Here is a 17696-nt window from a genome sequence, read left to right as displayed (position 1 = left end):
TCCTCCAACCTATCAGAGATCTTGCAGCCTGAGCTGACATGTTGTCCACCCAATCAAAGGATCAGATAATGAATCTAGTACTGAAAGCATAAGCTACAGCTAGCTAGCACTGCAGTGTGCACATGTGGTGAGTAGTTAGAACTAGAGAGAGAGCTATATTTCGTTGTGTATATCTTTTTCACTTTTATTTACTTAGCTAGCGAATGCAGCTAGCTAGTTTAGCCTACTCAAACACCTGGCTAAAACAGAGAGGGATGCTATGTTAGCTAGCGGGCTATGGCTATCCAACAAAGAGGGATGCTATGTTAGCTAATTGGCTATGGCTATCAAACAGAGAGGGATGCTATGTTAGCTAGCGGGCTATGGCTATCAAACAGAGAGGGATGCTATGTTAGCTAGCGGGCTAAGGCTATCAAACAGAGAGGGATGCTATGTCCAGTCGCAATTTAACGGCTCAGACACGAGACGTATGTGGCAGGGTCTACAGGAAATCACGGACTACAAAAACAGCCACGTCACTGATACCGACGTCACGCTTCCAGACAAACTAAACACCTTCTTTGCCCACTTTGATGATAGTACAGTGCCACCGTCGCGGCCCACTAACAAGGACTGCCCCCCCCCTCTCCTTCTCCGTGGCTGACGTGAGTAAAACATTTAAACATGTTAACTCTCGCAAGTCTTCCGGCCCAGACGGCATCCCTAGCTGCATTCCTCAGAGCATGCGCAGACCAGCTGGCTGGTGTGTTTACGGACATATTCAATCACTCCCTATCCCAGTCTGTTGTCCCTTCAAGATGGCTACCATTGTTCCTGTACCCAAGAAGGCAAAGATAACTGAACTAAATGGTGTGTGTGTGCTCAGCCCCCTCCTGTACTCCCTGTTCACCTACGACTGCGTGGCCATGCACGCCTCCAACTCAATCATCAAATTTGCAGATGACACAACAGTAGTGGGCTTGATTACCAACAATGATGAGACAGCCTACAGGGAGGAGGTGAGGGCCAGGAAAACAACCTCAGACTCAATGTCAACAAAACAAAGGAGATGATTGTGGACTTCAGGAAACAGCAGAGGGAGCAGCCCCCATCCACATCGACGGGACAGTTGTGGAGAAGTTGGAGAGTTTTAAGCTCCTGGCGTACACATCACAGACAAACTGATATGGTCCACCCACACAGACAGCGTGGTAAAGAAGGCGCAACAGCGTGGCCTGGTATGGCAGCTGCACCGCCCTCAACCGCAAGGCTCTCCAGAGGGTGGTGCGATCTGCACAACGCATTCACCCGGGTCAAACTACCTTCCCTCCAGGACACCTACAGCACCCGATGTCACGGAAAGGCCAAAAAGGACAACAACCACCCGAGCCACTGCCCTTTCACACCACTACCATCCAGAAGACGAGGTCAGTACAGGTGCATCAAAGCTGGGACCGAGAGATTGAAAAACAGCTTCTATCTCAAGGCCATCAGACTGCTAAACAGCCATCACTAACTCAGAGAGGCTGCTTCCTGAAATTAGAGACCTGATCACTGGACACTTTAATAAATGGATCACTAGTCACTTTAAACAACGCCACTTTAAATAATTCCGCTTTAATCATGTTTACATATCTTACATTACTCATCTCTTATGTATATACTGCATTTTATACCATCTACTGCACCTTGCCTATGTCGCTCGGCCGTCGCTAATCCATATACTGATATGTGTATCAGGTAGTTGTTGGGGAATCGTTAGATTACTTGTTAGATATTGCTGCACTGTCGGAACTAGAAGCACAAGCATTTCGCTACACTCGCATCTGCTAACCATGTGTATGTGACCAATAAAATGTGATTTTATTTGTTAGCTAGCTGGCTCTGACTATCCTACACTGGAACTTCCAAGTCAAGGTAAGGTTTTGGTTTTATTAATTAATTGCCAGTGTAACTGCTAAACTGCTTACTGACTGTACTGCATGAATGTAGCGGGTTTACCAATGCGGTAGTTCTATTATCCATGGTGACTATGACGTTACTTTAGCTAATATGGTGACGATGACGTAGGCTGTGTGTAGCGGTTATGATATGAAGGTTTTGACGCCTGGCCACAGACAGCTGATGCGTTTGTGCATTGAAGTCCACAAGCGAAGGAGAAAAAGGTGAGAGGAGGGGAGCGCGTAGATGCGAGAAGTAATTATATAATGATTAAAGGGATCATGCTGTTTGTGTGTGGCTGCTATGAAAATGAACTGTGTTTGCGTGTGATCAGGGGGTGTATTCATTCCGCCGATTCTGTTGAAAAACATTTCTCAAATGGAACAAAACGGGGATAAACATACCTGAATTTGTCCAATAGAAACGCTCGTTTGCAACTGTTGGACTAATGATTACACCCTAGATCAACTAGATGCAGGTAAGAGTGTCCAAGTCGATATTGAATGTGTCACTGTCTGCCACCTTGATTACTAATATGTCTGTCGGCCTGTGTGCTCCTACGTTGTAAACTTTAATTCATATAATAGGTTGTAGCAACCACATGATGGGTACAGGGAAAATGTTAGTATCATGTAGTAGCCTAAAGCTATCACTGTTACATTGACCTGTGTGAATGGAATATGAATGAGAGTCATCCAATATGCTCTAATACAAATAATGCTTATGAAATATACTAATCCTCCCTCATCTTAAATGGCACCAACCGCCACTGGTCTGTGTCTGTGTGTGTCTGTGTGTGTCTGTGTGTGTGTCTGTGTGTCTGTGTGTGTGTCTGTGTGTGTGTCTGTGTGTGTCTGTGTGTCTGTGTGTGTCTGTGTGTGTATGTGTGTCTGTGTGTGTCTGTGTGTCTGTGTGTGTCTGTGTGTGTCTGTGTGTCTGTGTCTGTCTGTGTGTGTCTGTGTCTGTCTGTGTGTGTCTGTGTGTGTCTGTGTGTCTCTGTGTGTCTGTGTGTGTCTGTGTGTGTCTGTGTGTGTCTGTGTGTGTCTATGTGTCTGTGTGTGTCTGTGTGTCTGTGTCTGTGTGTGTCTGTGTGTGTGTGTGTCTGTGTGTCTGTGTGTCTGTGTGTCTGTGTCTGTGTGTCTGTGTGTGTCTGTGTGTGTCTGTGTGTCTGTGTGTCTGTGTGTCTGTGTGTCTGTGTGTGTCTGTGTGTGTCTGTGTGTGTCTGTGTGTGTCTCTGTGTCTGTGTGTGTCTATGTGTCTGTGTGTGTCTGTGTGTCTGTGTGTCTGTGTGTGTCTGTCTGTGTGTCTGTCTGTGTGTCTGTCTGTGTGTGTCTGTGTGTGTCTGTGTGTGTGTCTGTGTGTGTGTGTCTGTGTGTGTCTGTGTGTGTCTCTGTGTCTGTGTGTGTCTATGTGTCTGTGTGTGTCTGTGTGTCTGTGTGTCTGTGTGTGTCTGTGTGTCTGTCTGTGTGTCTGTCTGTGTGTGTCTGTGTGTGTCTGTGTGTGTGTGTCTGTGTGTGTCTGTGTGTGTGTCTGTGTGTGTGTGTCTGTGTGTGTCTGTGTGTGTGTGTCTGTGTGTGTCTGTGTGTGTGTCTGTCTGTGTGTGTCTGTGTGTGTCTGTGTGTGTCTATGTGTCTGTGTGTGTGTGTGTGTCTCTGTGTGTGTGTCTCTGTGTGTGTGTCTGTGTGTGTCTGTGTGTGTCTGTGTGTTTCTATGTGTCTGTGTGTGTGTGTCTGTGTGTCTCTGTGTGTGTCTCTGTGTGTCTGTGTGTGTCTGTCTGTGTGTGTCTGTGTGTGTGTGTGTGTGTGTGTGTCTGTGTGTGTTTGTGTGTGTGTGTGTAGTCATTTTGTCCTGTTTCTTTTCTTCATGTCCAAGGTTCCGCAGCATTACCCAGCAGTACTATCGCAAGGCTGATGGAATCCTCACCATGTATGACATCACTGACTCCACCTCCTTCTCCGCGGTCAGAGGGTGGATGGACCTTGTGCAGGTGAGTGAATGGACAGGTGAAGGGGCAAATAAATTATTGCAGTTTTTTGCATACAACACCATCACGTGACAGGCTGTTGGGAAATATGAATTTGCACACAACCCCATCATGTGACAAGTTGTTGGGGAATATGAATTTGCATACAACCCCATCATGTGACAGGCTGTTGGGAAATATGAATTTGCATACAACCCCATCATGTGACAGGTTGTTGGGTTATATGAATTTGCATACAACCCCATCATGTGACAGGTTGTTGGGTAATATGAATTTGCATACAACCCCATCATGTGACAGGTTGTTGGGTAATATGAATTTGCATACAACCCCATCATGTGACAGGCCGTTGGGTAATATGAGTTTCATGTTAATTATATAATATGTCTGATAGTAACATGTTAATTATATAATATGTCTGGTAGTAACCTGCTCCTCTTCTGTACTAGGAAAGGATGTCTGAGGGGGCGGTCCTGATGCTGCTGGGAAACAAAATGGACTTATCAGAAGATCAGAAGAGGGAGGTTACCACCAGAGAGGGACAGCGATTGGCTGAGGTAAGATTATATTCTGATGACTGATGAGTCTTCAGGACTTCTAATGGCTGAGGTTGTTTTTACTACTATGTTCACCTAAACTCAGCGAAAAAAGAAAAGTCCCCTTTTCAGGACCCTGAGGAGAAAGAGGTCAAGAGGTCAGTCAGTAGCTCCATAAGCAAAGTCATCAACAACAGGGTCGGGGTCAATTGGACAGCTCATCGTCAACTCAGTCCATTTGAAAAGTATCGGAATTACAGTTTACTTCCTTAGTTGAAATAGAACGAACCCCGAACCCTGGTCAGTGATAAACTCAGAAAAAAAAGAGGACCCTGTCTTTCAAAGATAATTAGTAAAAATCCAAATATCTTCACAGATCTTCATTGTGAAGGGTTTAAACACTGTTTCCCATGCTTGTTCAATGAACCATAAACAATTAATGAACGTGGAACGGAACCTGTGGAACGGTCGTTAAGACACTAACAGCTTACAGACAGTAGGCAATTAAGGTCACAGTTATGAAAACTTAGGACACTAAAGAGGCCTTTCTACTGACTCTGAAAAACGCCAAAGGAAAGATGCCCAGGGTCCCTACTAATCTGCATGAATGTGCCTTAGGCATGCTGCAAGGAGGCATGAGGACTGCAGATGTGGCCAGGTCAATGAATTACAATGTCTGCATTGTGAGACGCATAAGACAGCGCTACACGGAGACAGGACAGACAGCTGATCGTCCTCGCAGTGGCAGACCACGTGTAACAACATCTGCACAGGATCGGTACATCCCAACATCACACCTGCGGGACAGGTACAGGATGGCAACAACAACTGCCCGAGTTACACCAGGAACACACAATCCATCCATCAGTGCTCAGACTGTCTGCAATAGGCTGAGAGAGGCTGGACTGAGGGCTTGTAGGCCTGTTGTAAGGCAGATCCTCACCAGACATCACCGGCAACAACGTCGCCTATGGGCACAAACCCACCGTTGCTGGACCAGACAGGACTAGCAAAAAGTGCTCTTCACTGACGAGTCACGGTTTTGTCTAACCAGGGGTGATGGTCGGATTCGTGTTAATCATTTCGAAGGAATGAGCGTTATACTGAGGCCTGTACTCTGGAGCGGGATCGATTTGGAGGTGGAGGGTCCGTCATGGTCTGGGGCGCTGTGTCACAGCATCATCGGATTGAGCTTGTTGTCATTGCAGGCAATCTCAACGCTGTGCGTTACAGGGAAGACATCCTCCCTCATGTGGTACCCTTCCTGCAGGCTCATCCTGACATGACCCTCCAGCATGACAATGCCACCAGCCATACTGCTTGTTCTGTGCGTGATTTCCCCCAAGACAGGAATGTCAGTGTTCTGCGATGGCCAGCAAAGAGCCCGAATCTCAATCCATTGAGCAAGTCTGGGACCTGTTGGATCGGAGGGTGAGGGCTAGGACCAATCCCCCCAGAAATGTCCTGGGAAACTTGCATGTGCCTTGGTGGAAGAGTGGGGTAACATTTCACAGCAAGAATTGGCAAATCTGGTGCAGTCCATGAGGAGGAGATGCACTGCAGTACTTAATGCAGCTGGTGGCCACAACAAATACTGACTGGTACTTTTGATTTTGACAGCATTGCCCAGCAGTACTATGTTCAGGGACACATTATACCATTTCTGTTAGTCACATGTCTGTGGAACTTGTTCGGTTTATGTCTCAGTTGTTGAATCTTGTTATGTTCATACAAATATTTACACATGTTAAGTTTGCTGAAAATAAACGCAGTTGACAGTGAGAGGACGTTTCTCTTTTTGCTGAGTTTATATTTAGATTGGTTTACTACAAGTTTACTATGTTTACTACAATTTAACTACTATGCACTGCTATATTTAGTTTACTACGTGTACTACTATAACTACTGTGTACTTCTATATTTAGTTTAGTGTACTATGTGTGTGGCGTGAGGTGATGTGATGTTGTGTGGTGTGGCATGGTGTGGTGTGGTGTAGTGTGGTGTGGCATGAGGTGGTGTGGTGTAGTGTGGCGTGAGGTGATGTTGTGTGGTGTAGTGTGGTGTGGCATGAGGTGGTGTGGTGTAGTGTGGCGTGAGGTGATGTTGTGCGGTGTGGCATGAGGTGATGTTGTGTGGTGTAGTGTGGCGTGAGGTGATGTTGTGTACTGTAGTGTGGCGTGAGGTGATGTTATGTGGTGTGGCGTGAGGTGATGTTGTGTGGCGTGAGGTGATGTGTGTGGTGTAGTGTGGCGTGAGGTGATGTTGTGTGGCGTGAGGTGATGTTGTGTGGTGTAGTGTGGCGTGAGGTGATGTTGTGTGGCGTGAGGTGATGTTGTGTGGCGTGAGGTGATGTGTGTGGTGTAGTGTGGCGTGAAGTGATGTTGTGTGGTGTAGTGTGGTGTGAGGTGATGTTGTGTAGTGTGGTGTGAGGTGATGTTGTGTCCTGTTGTGTGGCGTGAAGTGATGTTGTGTGGTGTAGTGTGGCGAGAGGTGATGTTGTGTGGTGTAGTGTGGCGTGAAGTGATGTTGTGTCCTGTTGGGTTTTCTCTACAGCAGGACAATGCAGTGTTCTATGAGTGTAGTGCAAGGAGTGGATACAACATAGAGGAACTGATGACACAGCTGGCATGGTATGTAACATCATTACAGCTGGTATGGTATGTAACATCATTACAGCTGGTATGGTATGTAACATCATTACAGCTGTATGGTATGTAACATCATTACAGCTGGTATGGTATGTAACATCATTACAGCTGGTATGGTATGTAGGACATCATTACAGCTGGTATGGTATGTGACATCATTACAGCTGGTATGGTATGTAACATAATTACAGCTGGTATGGTATGTAGGACATTACAGCTGGTATGGTATGTAACATCATTACAGCTGGTATGGTATGTAACATCATTACAGCTGGTATGGTATGTAACATCATTACAGCTGGTATGGTATGTAACATAATTACAGCTGGTATGGTATGTAGGACATCATTACAGCTGGTATGGTATGTAACATAATTACAACTGGTGTGGTATGTAACATCATTACAGCTGGTATGGTATGTAACATCATTACAGCTGGTATGGTATGTAACATCATTACAGCTGGTATGGTATGTAACATCATTACAGCTGGTATGGTATGTAACATAATTACAGCTGGTATGGTATGTAGGACATCATTACAGCTGGTATGGTATGTAACATCATTACAGCTGGTATGGTATGTAACATAATTACAGCTGGTATGGTATGTAACATAATTACAGCTGGTATGGTATGTAGGACATCATTACAGCTGGTATTGTATGTAACATAATTACAGCTGGTATGGTATGTAACATATTTACAGCTGGTATGGTATGTAACATCATTACAGCTGGTATGGTATGTAACATAATTACAGCTGGTATGGTATGTAACATCATTACAACTGGTATGGTATGTAACATCATTACAGCTGGTATGGTATGTAACATCATTACAGCTGGTATGGTATGTAACATCATTACAGCTGGTATGGTATGTAACATCATTACAGCTGGTATGGTATGTAACATCATTACAGCTGGTATGGTATGTAACATCATTACAGCTGGTATGGTATGTAGGACATCATTACAGCTGGTATGGTATGTAACATCATTACAGCTGGTATGGTATGTAACATAATTACAGCTGGTATGGTATGTAGGACATCATTACAGCTGGTATGGTATGTAACATAATTACAGCTGGTATGGTATGTAGGACATCATTACAGCTGGTGTGGTATGTAGGACATAATTACAGCTGGTATGGTATGTAACATCATTACAGCTGGTATGGTATGTAACATCATTACAGCTGGTATGGTATGTAACATCATTACAGCTGGTATGGTATGTAACATCATTACAGCTGGTATGGTATGTAACATAATTACAGCTGGTATGGTATGTAACATCATTACAGCTGGTATGGTATGTAACATAATTACAGCTGGTATGGTATGTAACATCATTACAGCTGGTATGGTATGTAACATCATTACAGCTGGTATGGTATGTAACATCATTACAGCTGGTATGGTATGTAACATCATTACAGCTGGTATGGTATGTAACATCATTACAGCTGGTATGGTATGTAGGACATCATTACAGCTGGTATGGTATGTAACATCATTACAGCTGGTATGGTATGTAGGACATCATTACAGCTGGTATGGTATGTAACATCATTACAGCTGGTATGGTATGTAACATCATTACATCTGGTATGGTATGTAACATCATTACAGCTGGTATGGTATGTAACATCATTACAGCTGGTATGGTATGTAACATAATTACAGCTGGTATGGTATGTAGGACATCATTACAGCTGGTATGGTATGTAACATCATTACAGCTGGTGTGGTATGTAACATCATTACAGCTGGTATGGTATGTAGGACATCATTACAGCTGGTATGGTATGTAACATCATTACAGCTGGTATGGTATGTAACATCATTACAGCTGGTATGGTATGTAACATCATTACAGCTGGTATAGTATGTAACATCATTACAGCTGGTGTGGTATGTAACATCATTACAGCTGGTATGGTATGTAACATAATTACAGCTGGTATTGTATGTAACATCATTACAGCTGGTATGGTATGTAACATAATTCCAGCTGGTATGGTATGTAACATCATTACAGCTGGTATGGTATGTAACATCATTACAGCTGGTATGGTATGTAGGACATCATTACAGCTGGTATGGTATGTGACATCATTACAGCTGGTATGGTATGTAACATAATTACAGCTGGTATGGTATGTAGGACATTACAGCTGGTATGGTATGTAACATCATTACAGCTGGTATGGTATGTAACATCATTACAGCTGGTATGGTATGTAACATCATTACAGCTGGTATGGTATGTAACATAATTACAGCTGGTATGGTATGTAGGACATCATTACAGCTGGTATGGTATGTAACATAATTACAACTGGTGTGGTATGTAACATCATTACAGCTGGTATGGTATGTAACATCATTACAGCTGGTATGGTATGTAACATCATTACAGCTGGTATGGTATGTAACATCATTACAGCTGGTATGGTATGTAACATCATTACAGCTGGTATGGTATGTAGGACATCATTACAGCTGGTATGGTATGTAACATCATTACAGCTGGTATGGTATGTAACATAATTACAGCTGGTATGGTATGTAACATAATTACAGCTGGTATGGTATGTAGGACATCATTACAGCTGGTATTGTATGTCACATAATTACAGCTGGTATGGTATGTAACATATTTACAGCTGGTATGGTATGTAACATCATTACAGCTGGTATGGTATGTAACATAATTACAGCTGGTATGGTATGTAACATCATTACAACTGGTATGGTATGTATCATCATTACAGCTGGTATGGTATGTAACATCATTACAGCTGGTATGGTATGTAACATCATTACAGCTGGTATGGTATGTAACATCATTACAGCTGGTATGGTATGTAACATCATTACAGCTGGTATGGTATGTAACATCATTACAGCTGGTATGGTATGTAGGACATCATTACAGCTGGTATGGTATGTAACATCATTACAGCTGGTATGGTATGTAACATAATTACAGCTGGTATGGTATGTAGGACATCATTACAGCTGGTATGGTATGTAACATAATTACAGCTGGTATGGTATGTAGGACATCATTACAGCTGGTGTGGTATGTAGGACATAATTACAGCTGGTATGGTATGTAACATCATTACAGCTGGTATGGTATGTAACATCATTACAGCTGGTATGGTATGTAACATCATTACAGCTGGTATGGTATGTAACATCATTACAGCTGGTATGGTATGTAACATAATTACAGCTGGTATGGTATGTAACATCATTACAGCTGGTATGGTATGTAACATAATTACAGCTGGTATGGTATGTAACATCATTACAGCTGGTATGGTATGTAGGACATCATTACAGCTGGTATGGTATGTAACATCATTACAGCTGGTATGGTATGTAACATAATTACAGCTGGTATGGTATGTAACATCATTACAGCTGGTATGGTATGTAACATAATTACAGCTGGTATGGCATGTAACATAATTACAGCTGGTATGGTATGTAACATCATTACAGCTGGTATGGTATGTAGGACATCATTACAGCTGGTATGGTATGTAACATCATTACAGCTGGTATGGTATGTAACATAATTACAGCTGGTATGGTATGTAACATAATTACAGCTGGTATGGTATGTAACATCATTACAGCTGGTATGGTATGTAACATCATTACAGCTGGTATGGTATGTATCATAATTACAGCTGGTATGGTATGTAACATCATTACAGCTGGTGTGGTATGTAACATCATTACAGCTGGTATGGTATGTAACATCATTACAGCTGGTGTGGTATGTAACATCATTACAGCTGGTATGGTATGTACCATCATTACAGCTGGTATGGTATGTAACATAATTACAGCTGGTATGGTATGTAGGACATCATTACAGCTGGTATGGTATGTAACATCATTACAGCTGGTATGGTATGTAACATCATTACAGCTGGTATGGTATGTGACATAATTACAGCTGGTATGGTATGTAACAATTACAGCTGGTATGGTATGTAGGACATCATTACAGCTGGTATGGTATGTAACATAATTACAGCTGGTATGGTATGTAACATAATTACAGCTGGTATGGTATGTAACATAATTACAGCTGGTATGGTACGTAACATCATTACAGCTGGTATGGTATGTAACATAATTACAGCTGGTATGGTATGTTACATCATTACAGCTGGTATGGTATGTAACATCATTACAGCTGGTATGGTATGTAACATCATTACAGCTGGTATGGTATGTAGCATCATTACAGCTGGTATGGTATGTAACATCATTACAGCTGGTGTGGTATGTAACATAATTACAGCTGGTATGGTATGTAGGACATCATTACAGCTGGTATGGTATGTAGGACATCATTACAGCTGGTGTGGTATGTAACATCATTACAGCTGGTATGGTATGTAACATAATTACAGCTGGTATGGTATGTAACATAATTACAGCTGGTATGGTATGTAGGACATCATTACAGCTGGTGTGGTATGTAGGACATAATTACAGCTGGTATGGTATGTAACATCATTACAGCTGGTATGGTATGTAACATCATTACAGCTGGTATGGTATGTAACATCATTACAGCTGGTATGGTATGTAACATCATTACAGCTGGTATGGTATGTAACATAATTACAGCTGGTATGGTATGTAACATCATTACAGCTGGTATGGTATGTAACATCATTACAGCTGGTGTGGTATGTAACATCATTACAGCTGGTATGGTATGTAACATCATTACAGCTGGTGTGGTATGTAACATCATTACAGATGGTATGGTATGTAACATCATTACAGCTGGTATGGTATGTAACATCATTACAGCTGGTATGGTATGTAACATCATTACAGCTGGTATGGTATGTAACATAATTACAGCTGGTATGGCATGTAACATAATTACAGCTGGTATGGTATGTAACATCATTACAGCTGGTATGGTATGTAGGACATCATTACAGCTGGTATGGTATGTAACATCATTACAGCTGGTATGGTATGTAACATCATTACAGCTGGTATGGTATGTGACATAATTACAGCTGGTATGGTATGTAACAATTACAGCTGGTATGGTATGTAGGACATCATTACAGCTGGTATGGTATGTAACATAATTACAGCTGGTATGGTATGTAACATAATTACAGCTGGTATGGTATGTAACATAATTACAGCTGGTATGGTACGTAACATCATTACAGCTGGTATGGTATGTAACATAATTACAGCTGGTATGGTATGTTACATCATTACAGCTGGTATGGTATGTAACATCATTACAGCTGGTATGGTATGTAACATCATTACAGCTGGTATGGTATGTAACATCATTACAGCTGGTATGGTATGTAACATCATTACAGCTGGTATGGTATGTAACATCATTACAGCTGGTGTGGTATGTAACATAATTACAGCTGGTATGGTATGTAGGACATCATTACAGCTGGTGTGGTATGTAGGACATAATTACAGCTGGTATGGTATGTAACATCATTACAGCTGGTATGGTATGTAACATCATTGCAGCTGGTATGGTATGTAACATCATTACAGCTGGTATGGTATGTAACATCATTACAGCTGGTATGGTATGTAACATCATTACAGCTGGTATGGTATGTAACATCATTACAGCTGGTATGGTATGTAACATCATTACAGCTGGTATGGTATGTAACATCATTACAGCTGGTATGGTATGTAACATCATTACAGCTGGTATGGTATGTAGGACATCATTACAGCTGGTATGGTATGTAACATAATTACAGCTGGTATGGTATGTAACATCATTACAGCTGGTATGGTATGTAGGACATCATTACAGCTGGTATGGTATGTAACATCATTACAGCTGGTGTGGTATGTAACATCATTATAGCTGGTATGGTATGTAACATCATTACAGCTGGTATGGTATGTAACATCATTACAGCTGGTATGGTATGTAACATCATTACAGCTGGTATGGTATGTAACATCATTACAGCTGGTATGGTATGTAACATCATTACAGCTGGTATGGTATGTAACATCATTACAGCTGGTATGGTATGTAACATAATTACAGCTGGTATGGTATGTAACATCATTACAGATGTCGTTCTCCCCCTGAACAGGCAATTAACCCACTGTTCCCCTGAACAGACAGTTAACCCACTGTTCCCCTGAACAGGCAGTTAACCCACTGTTCCCCTGAACAGGCAGTTAACCCACTGTTCCCCTGAACAGGCAGTTAACCCACTGTTCCCCTGAACAGGCAGTTAACCCACTGTTCCCCGGTAGGCCGTCATTGTAAATAAGAATTTGGTCTTAACTGACTTGCCTGGTTAAATTAAAAAAGCATCAGTCTGGTCCTTTTAGCGAAAATATATCTTTACCCGAAACATCTCTCTATATTTTCTGCTTCTTCCATAGGTTGTTATCGGCCCAGCAGGATCAGCAATGTGAGGAGACTCTCCATCTGTCAGCTGACCACTCCAACAGAGACAACAGGAAGAGCTGTTGCAAGTAGGACAGGAACATAGAGCTAGACAGAGGGCTTATCTTTGTATCTGTGCCATAATGGCTGTTGTGACATCATGGGCAGCGCCATTGTGGACTTTCTCCATTTTTAAAGTGGGACATTTTCTTCTTATTTTGTGTTTTATAAAAAGCATTTTTATCTACACCGAACAAAAATATAAACTCAACATGTAAAGTGTTGGTCTCATGTTTCATGAGCTGAAATAAAAGATCACAGAAACGTTCCATACGCACAAAAACCTTATTTCTCTCAAATGTTTTGGACAGATTTGTTGACATTCCTGTTAGTGAGCATTTCTCCTTTGCAAAGATAATCCATCCACCTGACAGGTGTGGTATATCAAGAACCTGATTAAACAGCATGATCATTACACAGGTGCACCTTGTGCTAGGGACAATAAAAGGCCACTCTAAAATGTGCAGTTTTGTCACGCAACACAACGCCACAGATGTCTCAAGTTGAGAGAGCGTGCAATTGGCATGCTGACTGCAGGAATGTCCACCAGAACTGTTGCCAGAGAATTAAATGTTCATTTCTCTATCATAAGCCGCCTCCAACGTCATTTTAGAGAATTTGGCAGTACGTCCATCCGGCCTCACAACCACAAACTACTTGTAACCACGCCAACCCAGGACCTCCACATCCGGCTTCTTCTCCTGCAGATCAGAATCAGACGATGATTCAGTAAAATCGTTGAAATTGTTGTATGTTGCGTTTTTTATGTTTTTGTCCAGTGTACTATTGGTGATTTAGCGCCACCTGCAGTGCTGGAGTTTTGAACCATTTATTTTACATTGGGGGGGAAAATGCATTAATTTATTTTGGCCAATAGATGGCAGTAATGCAACATAAAGCTATTTAAAAATATACATGTGTAACCCACTTTGAAGAAGAAGGCATTGCTCTGATCATTGACAGATGGCTCCCAACCCATAGAAATCCCCACCCCAGTTGACTACTTTAAAATGGCGGAAGCCCTCAATGACAATGTCCATGCTAAAATGGGTTCTAAATCCATCCAGAGTCCTCTTTCTACTTCTATATAGACAGGAAACAGGAAACAGTAGGGACTCATCCAGGGTCCAAAGCTGTTCTAGCAACATGTGTAAGAGAGTGAACGGTGAGATTAGGGTACGATACCATTAACCTAAGCACTTAGAAATACTCTTCTTCACTGTGTATTTTACAAGTGTATGTGGGCCTATAAAACACTGTTAGACATATACAGTAAATACAAACAGTTCTGATGAAGTTTACTGTAAATATATTTTATAGACTGATACATCTTCTATGTAAATATGTTTACTGTAATTATATTTTATAGACTGATATAACATTGTCTATGTTATTATGTTTACTGTAATGTATTGTATAAACTGCCTCATTGTCTATGTAAATATGTTTACTGTAATGTATTGTATAAACTGCTACATTGTCTATGTAAATATGTTTACTGTAATGTATTCTATAGACTGATACATTGTCTATGTAAATATTGTTGTTGTGATACTAATAAAGTTATTGATAAGTAACTATACGTCCTCTGTACTTCTGCATCAAATCTCTTCCCTTCAGCCTCTGTGTCCTTCATTATTATAGTGTTTGGCAACTATTGACCAATAAGTCAAGTACACAGAACAGCCTGCTAGAAACAGCCTGGGGGTAACAGTCTACTGGTGGTAACAGTCTGGTGGTAACAGTCTGGTGGTGGTAACAGTTTACCGGTGGTAACAGTCTGGTGGTGGTAACAGTCTGGTGGTGGTAACAGTCTGGTGGTGGTAACAGTCTGGTGGTAGTAACAGTCTGGTGGTAACAGTCTGGTGGTGGTAACAGTTTACCGGTGGTAACAGTCTGGTGGTGGTAACAGTCTGGTGGTGGTAACAGTCTGGTGGTGTAACAGTCTGGTGGTGTTAACAGTCTGGTGGTGTAAACAGTCTGGTGGTGTTAACAGTCTGGTGGTGTTAACAGTCTGGTGGTAGTAACAGTCTGGTGGTGGTAACAGTCTGGTGGTGGTAACAGCCTGGTGGTGTTAACAGCCTGGTGGTGTTAACAGTCTGGTGGTGGTAACAGCCTGGTGTTAACAGCCTGGTGGTAACAGTCTACTGGTGGTAACAGCCTGGTGGTGTTAACAGTCTGGTGGTGGTAACAGCCTGGTGTTAACAGCCTGGTGGTAACAGTCTACTGGTGGTAACTGTCTGGTGGTAACTGTCTGGTGGTAACAGTCTGGTGGTGTTAACAGTCTGGTGGTGTTAACAGTCTGGTGGTGGTAACAGTCTGTTGGTGGTAACAGTCTTGTGGTGGTAACAGTCTTGTGGTGGTAACAGTCTGGTGGTGGTAACAGTCTGGTAGTAACAGCCTGGTGGTGGTAACAGCCTGGTGGTGGTAACAGTCTGGTGGTAACAGTCTGGTGGTAACAGCCTGGTGGTGGTAACAGCCTGGTGGTGGTAACAGTCTGGTGGTGGTAACAGTCTGGTGGTTGTAACAGCCTGGTGGTAACGGTCTGGTGGTGTTAACAGTCTGGTGGTGTTAACAGTCTGGTGGTGTTAACAGTCTGGTGGTAACAGTTTGTTGGTAACAATCTGGTGGTGGTAACAGTCTGGTGGTAACAGTCTGGTGGTAACAGTATGGTGGTAACAGCCTGGTGGTAACAGTTTGTTGGTAACAGTCTGGTGGTTGTAACAGCCTGGTGGTAACGGTCTGGTGGTGTTAACAGTCTGGTGGTGTTAACAGTCTGGTGGTAACAGTTTGTTGGTAACAATCTGGTGGTGGTAACAGTCTGGTGGTAACAGTCTGGTGGTAACAGTATGGTGGTAACAGCCTGGTGGTAACAGTTTGTTGGTAACAGTCTGGTGTTGGTAAATGTCTGGTGGTAACAGTCTGGTGGTGGTAACAGTCTGGTGGTGGTAACAGTCTGGTGGTGTTAACAGTCTGGTGGTGTTAACAGTCTGGTGGTGTTAACAGTCTAGTGGTGTTATCAGTCTGGTGGTGGTAACTGTCTGGTGGTAACAGTCTGGTGGTGTTAACAGTCTGGTGGTGTTATCAGTCTGGTGGTGGTAACTGTCTGGTGGTAACAGTCTGGTGGTGTTAACAGTCTGGTGGTAACAGTCTGGTGGTAACGGTCTGGTGGTGGTAACAGTCTGGTGGTGGTAACAGCCTGGTGGTAACGGTCTTGTGGTAACGGTCTGTTGGTAACGGTCTGGTGGTGTTAACAGTCTGGTGGTAACTGTCTGGTGGTAAGTCTACTGGTGGTAACAGTCTGGTGGTGGTAACAGTCTGGTGGTGGTAACAGTCTGGTGGTGGTAACAGTCTGGTGGTGGTAACAGTTTGGTGGTAACAGCCTGTTGGTTACAGCCTGGTGGTGTTAACAGTCTGGTGGTGGTAACAGCCTGTTGTTAACAGCCTGGTGGTAACAGTCTACTGGTGGTAACTGTCTGGTGGTAACTGTCTGGTGGTAACAGTCTGGTGGTGGTAACAGTCTGGTGGTGGTAACAGTCTGTTGGTGGTAACAGTCTTGTGGTGGTAACAGTCTGGTGGTGGTAACAGTTTGGTGGTGGTAACAGTCTGGTGGTAACAGTCTGGTGGTAACAGTCTGGTGGTGTTAACAGCCTGGTAACAGTCTACTGGTGGTAACAGTCTGGTGGCAACAGTCTGGTGGCAACAGTCTGGTGGTAACAGTCTGGTGGTGTTAACAGTCTGGTGGTGTTAACAGTCTGGTGGTAACAGTTTGTTGGTAACAATCTGGTGGTGGTAACAGTCTGGTGGTAACAGTCTGGTGGTGGTAACAGTTTGTTGGTAACAGTCTGGTGGTAACAGTTTGTTGGTAACAGTCTGGTGGTTGTAAAATCATGGTGTTAACAGTTTGTTGGTAACAGTTTGTTGGTAACAGTCTGGTGGTGGTAACAGTCTGGTGGTGGTAACAGTCTGGTGGTAACAGTCTGGTGGTGGTAACAGTCTGGTAGTAACAGCCTGGTGGTGTTAACAGTCTGGTGGTAACAGTCTACTGGTGGTAACAGTCTGGTGGTGGTAACGGTCTGGTGGTGTT

The 17696-nt window shown here is 42.8% G+C and overlaps 1 protein-coding gene across 13 annotated transcripts in view; it reads left to right on the top strand.

The window, feature by feature from the left end:
* The window catches only part of cracr2b (calcium release activated channel regulator 2B), a 48716-nt gene extending 33527 nt beyond the window's left edge, over nt 1–15189 (top strand). For 10 of the 13 annotated variants that reach the window (XR_016495037.1, XR_016495036.1, XM_036968658.2 and 7 more), the window contains 4 exons: nt 3793–3907; nt 4354–4461; nt 6994–7070; nt 13546–15189. Coding sequence is in view for 11 of the 13 variants with exons in the window: in XM_036968658.2 (XP_036824553.2) it covers nt 3793–3907; nt 4354–4461; nt 6994–7070; nt 13546–13642 (397 nt within the window). In the remaining 2 variants the exon portion in view is untranslated. The remainder of the gene's footprint in view (nt 1–3792; nt 3908–4353; nt 4462–6993; nt 7071–13545) is intronic. The other 3 variants (XM_090230929.1, XM_036968656.2, XM_090230931.1) reach the window with 1 other exon arrangement.
* The last annotated feature ends 2507 nt before the right edge of the window (nt 15190–17696 follow it).

The sequence above is a fragment of the Oncorhynchus mykiss genome, chromosome 4 (assembly GCF_057628025.1).
Source record: "Oncorhynchus mykiss isolate SJ-2025 chromosome 4, ASM5762802v1, whole genome shotgun sequence".
Taxonomy (NCBI): Eukaryota; Metazoa; Chordata; class Actinopteri; order Salmoniformes; family Salmonidae; genus Oncorhynchus; species Oncorhynchus mykiss.
This window is presented reverse-complemented; position numbering and strand designations above follow the sequence as displayed.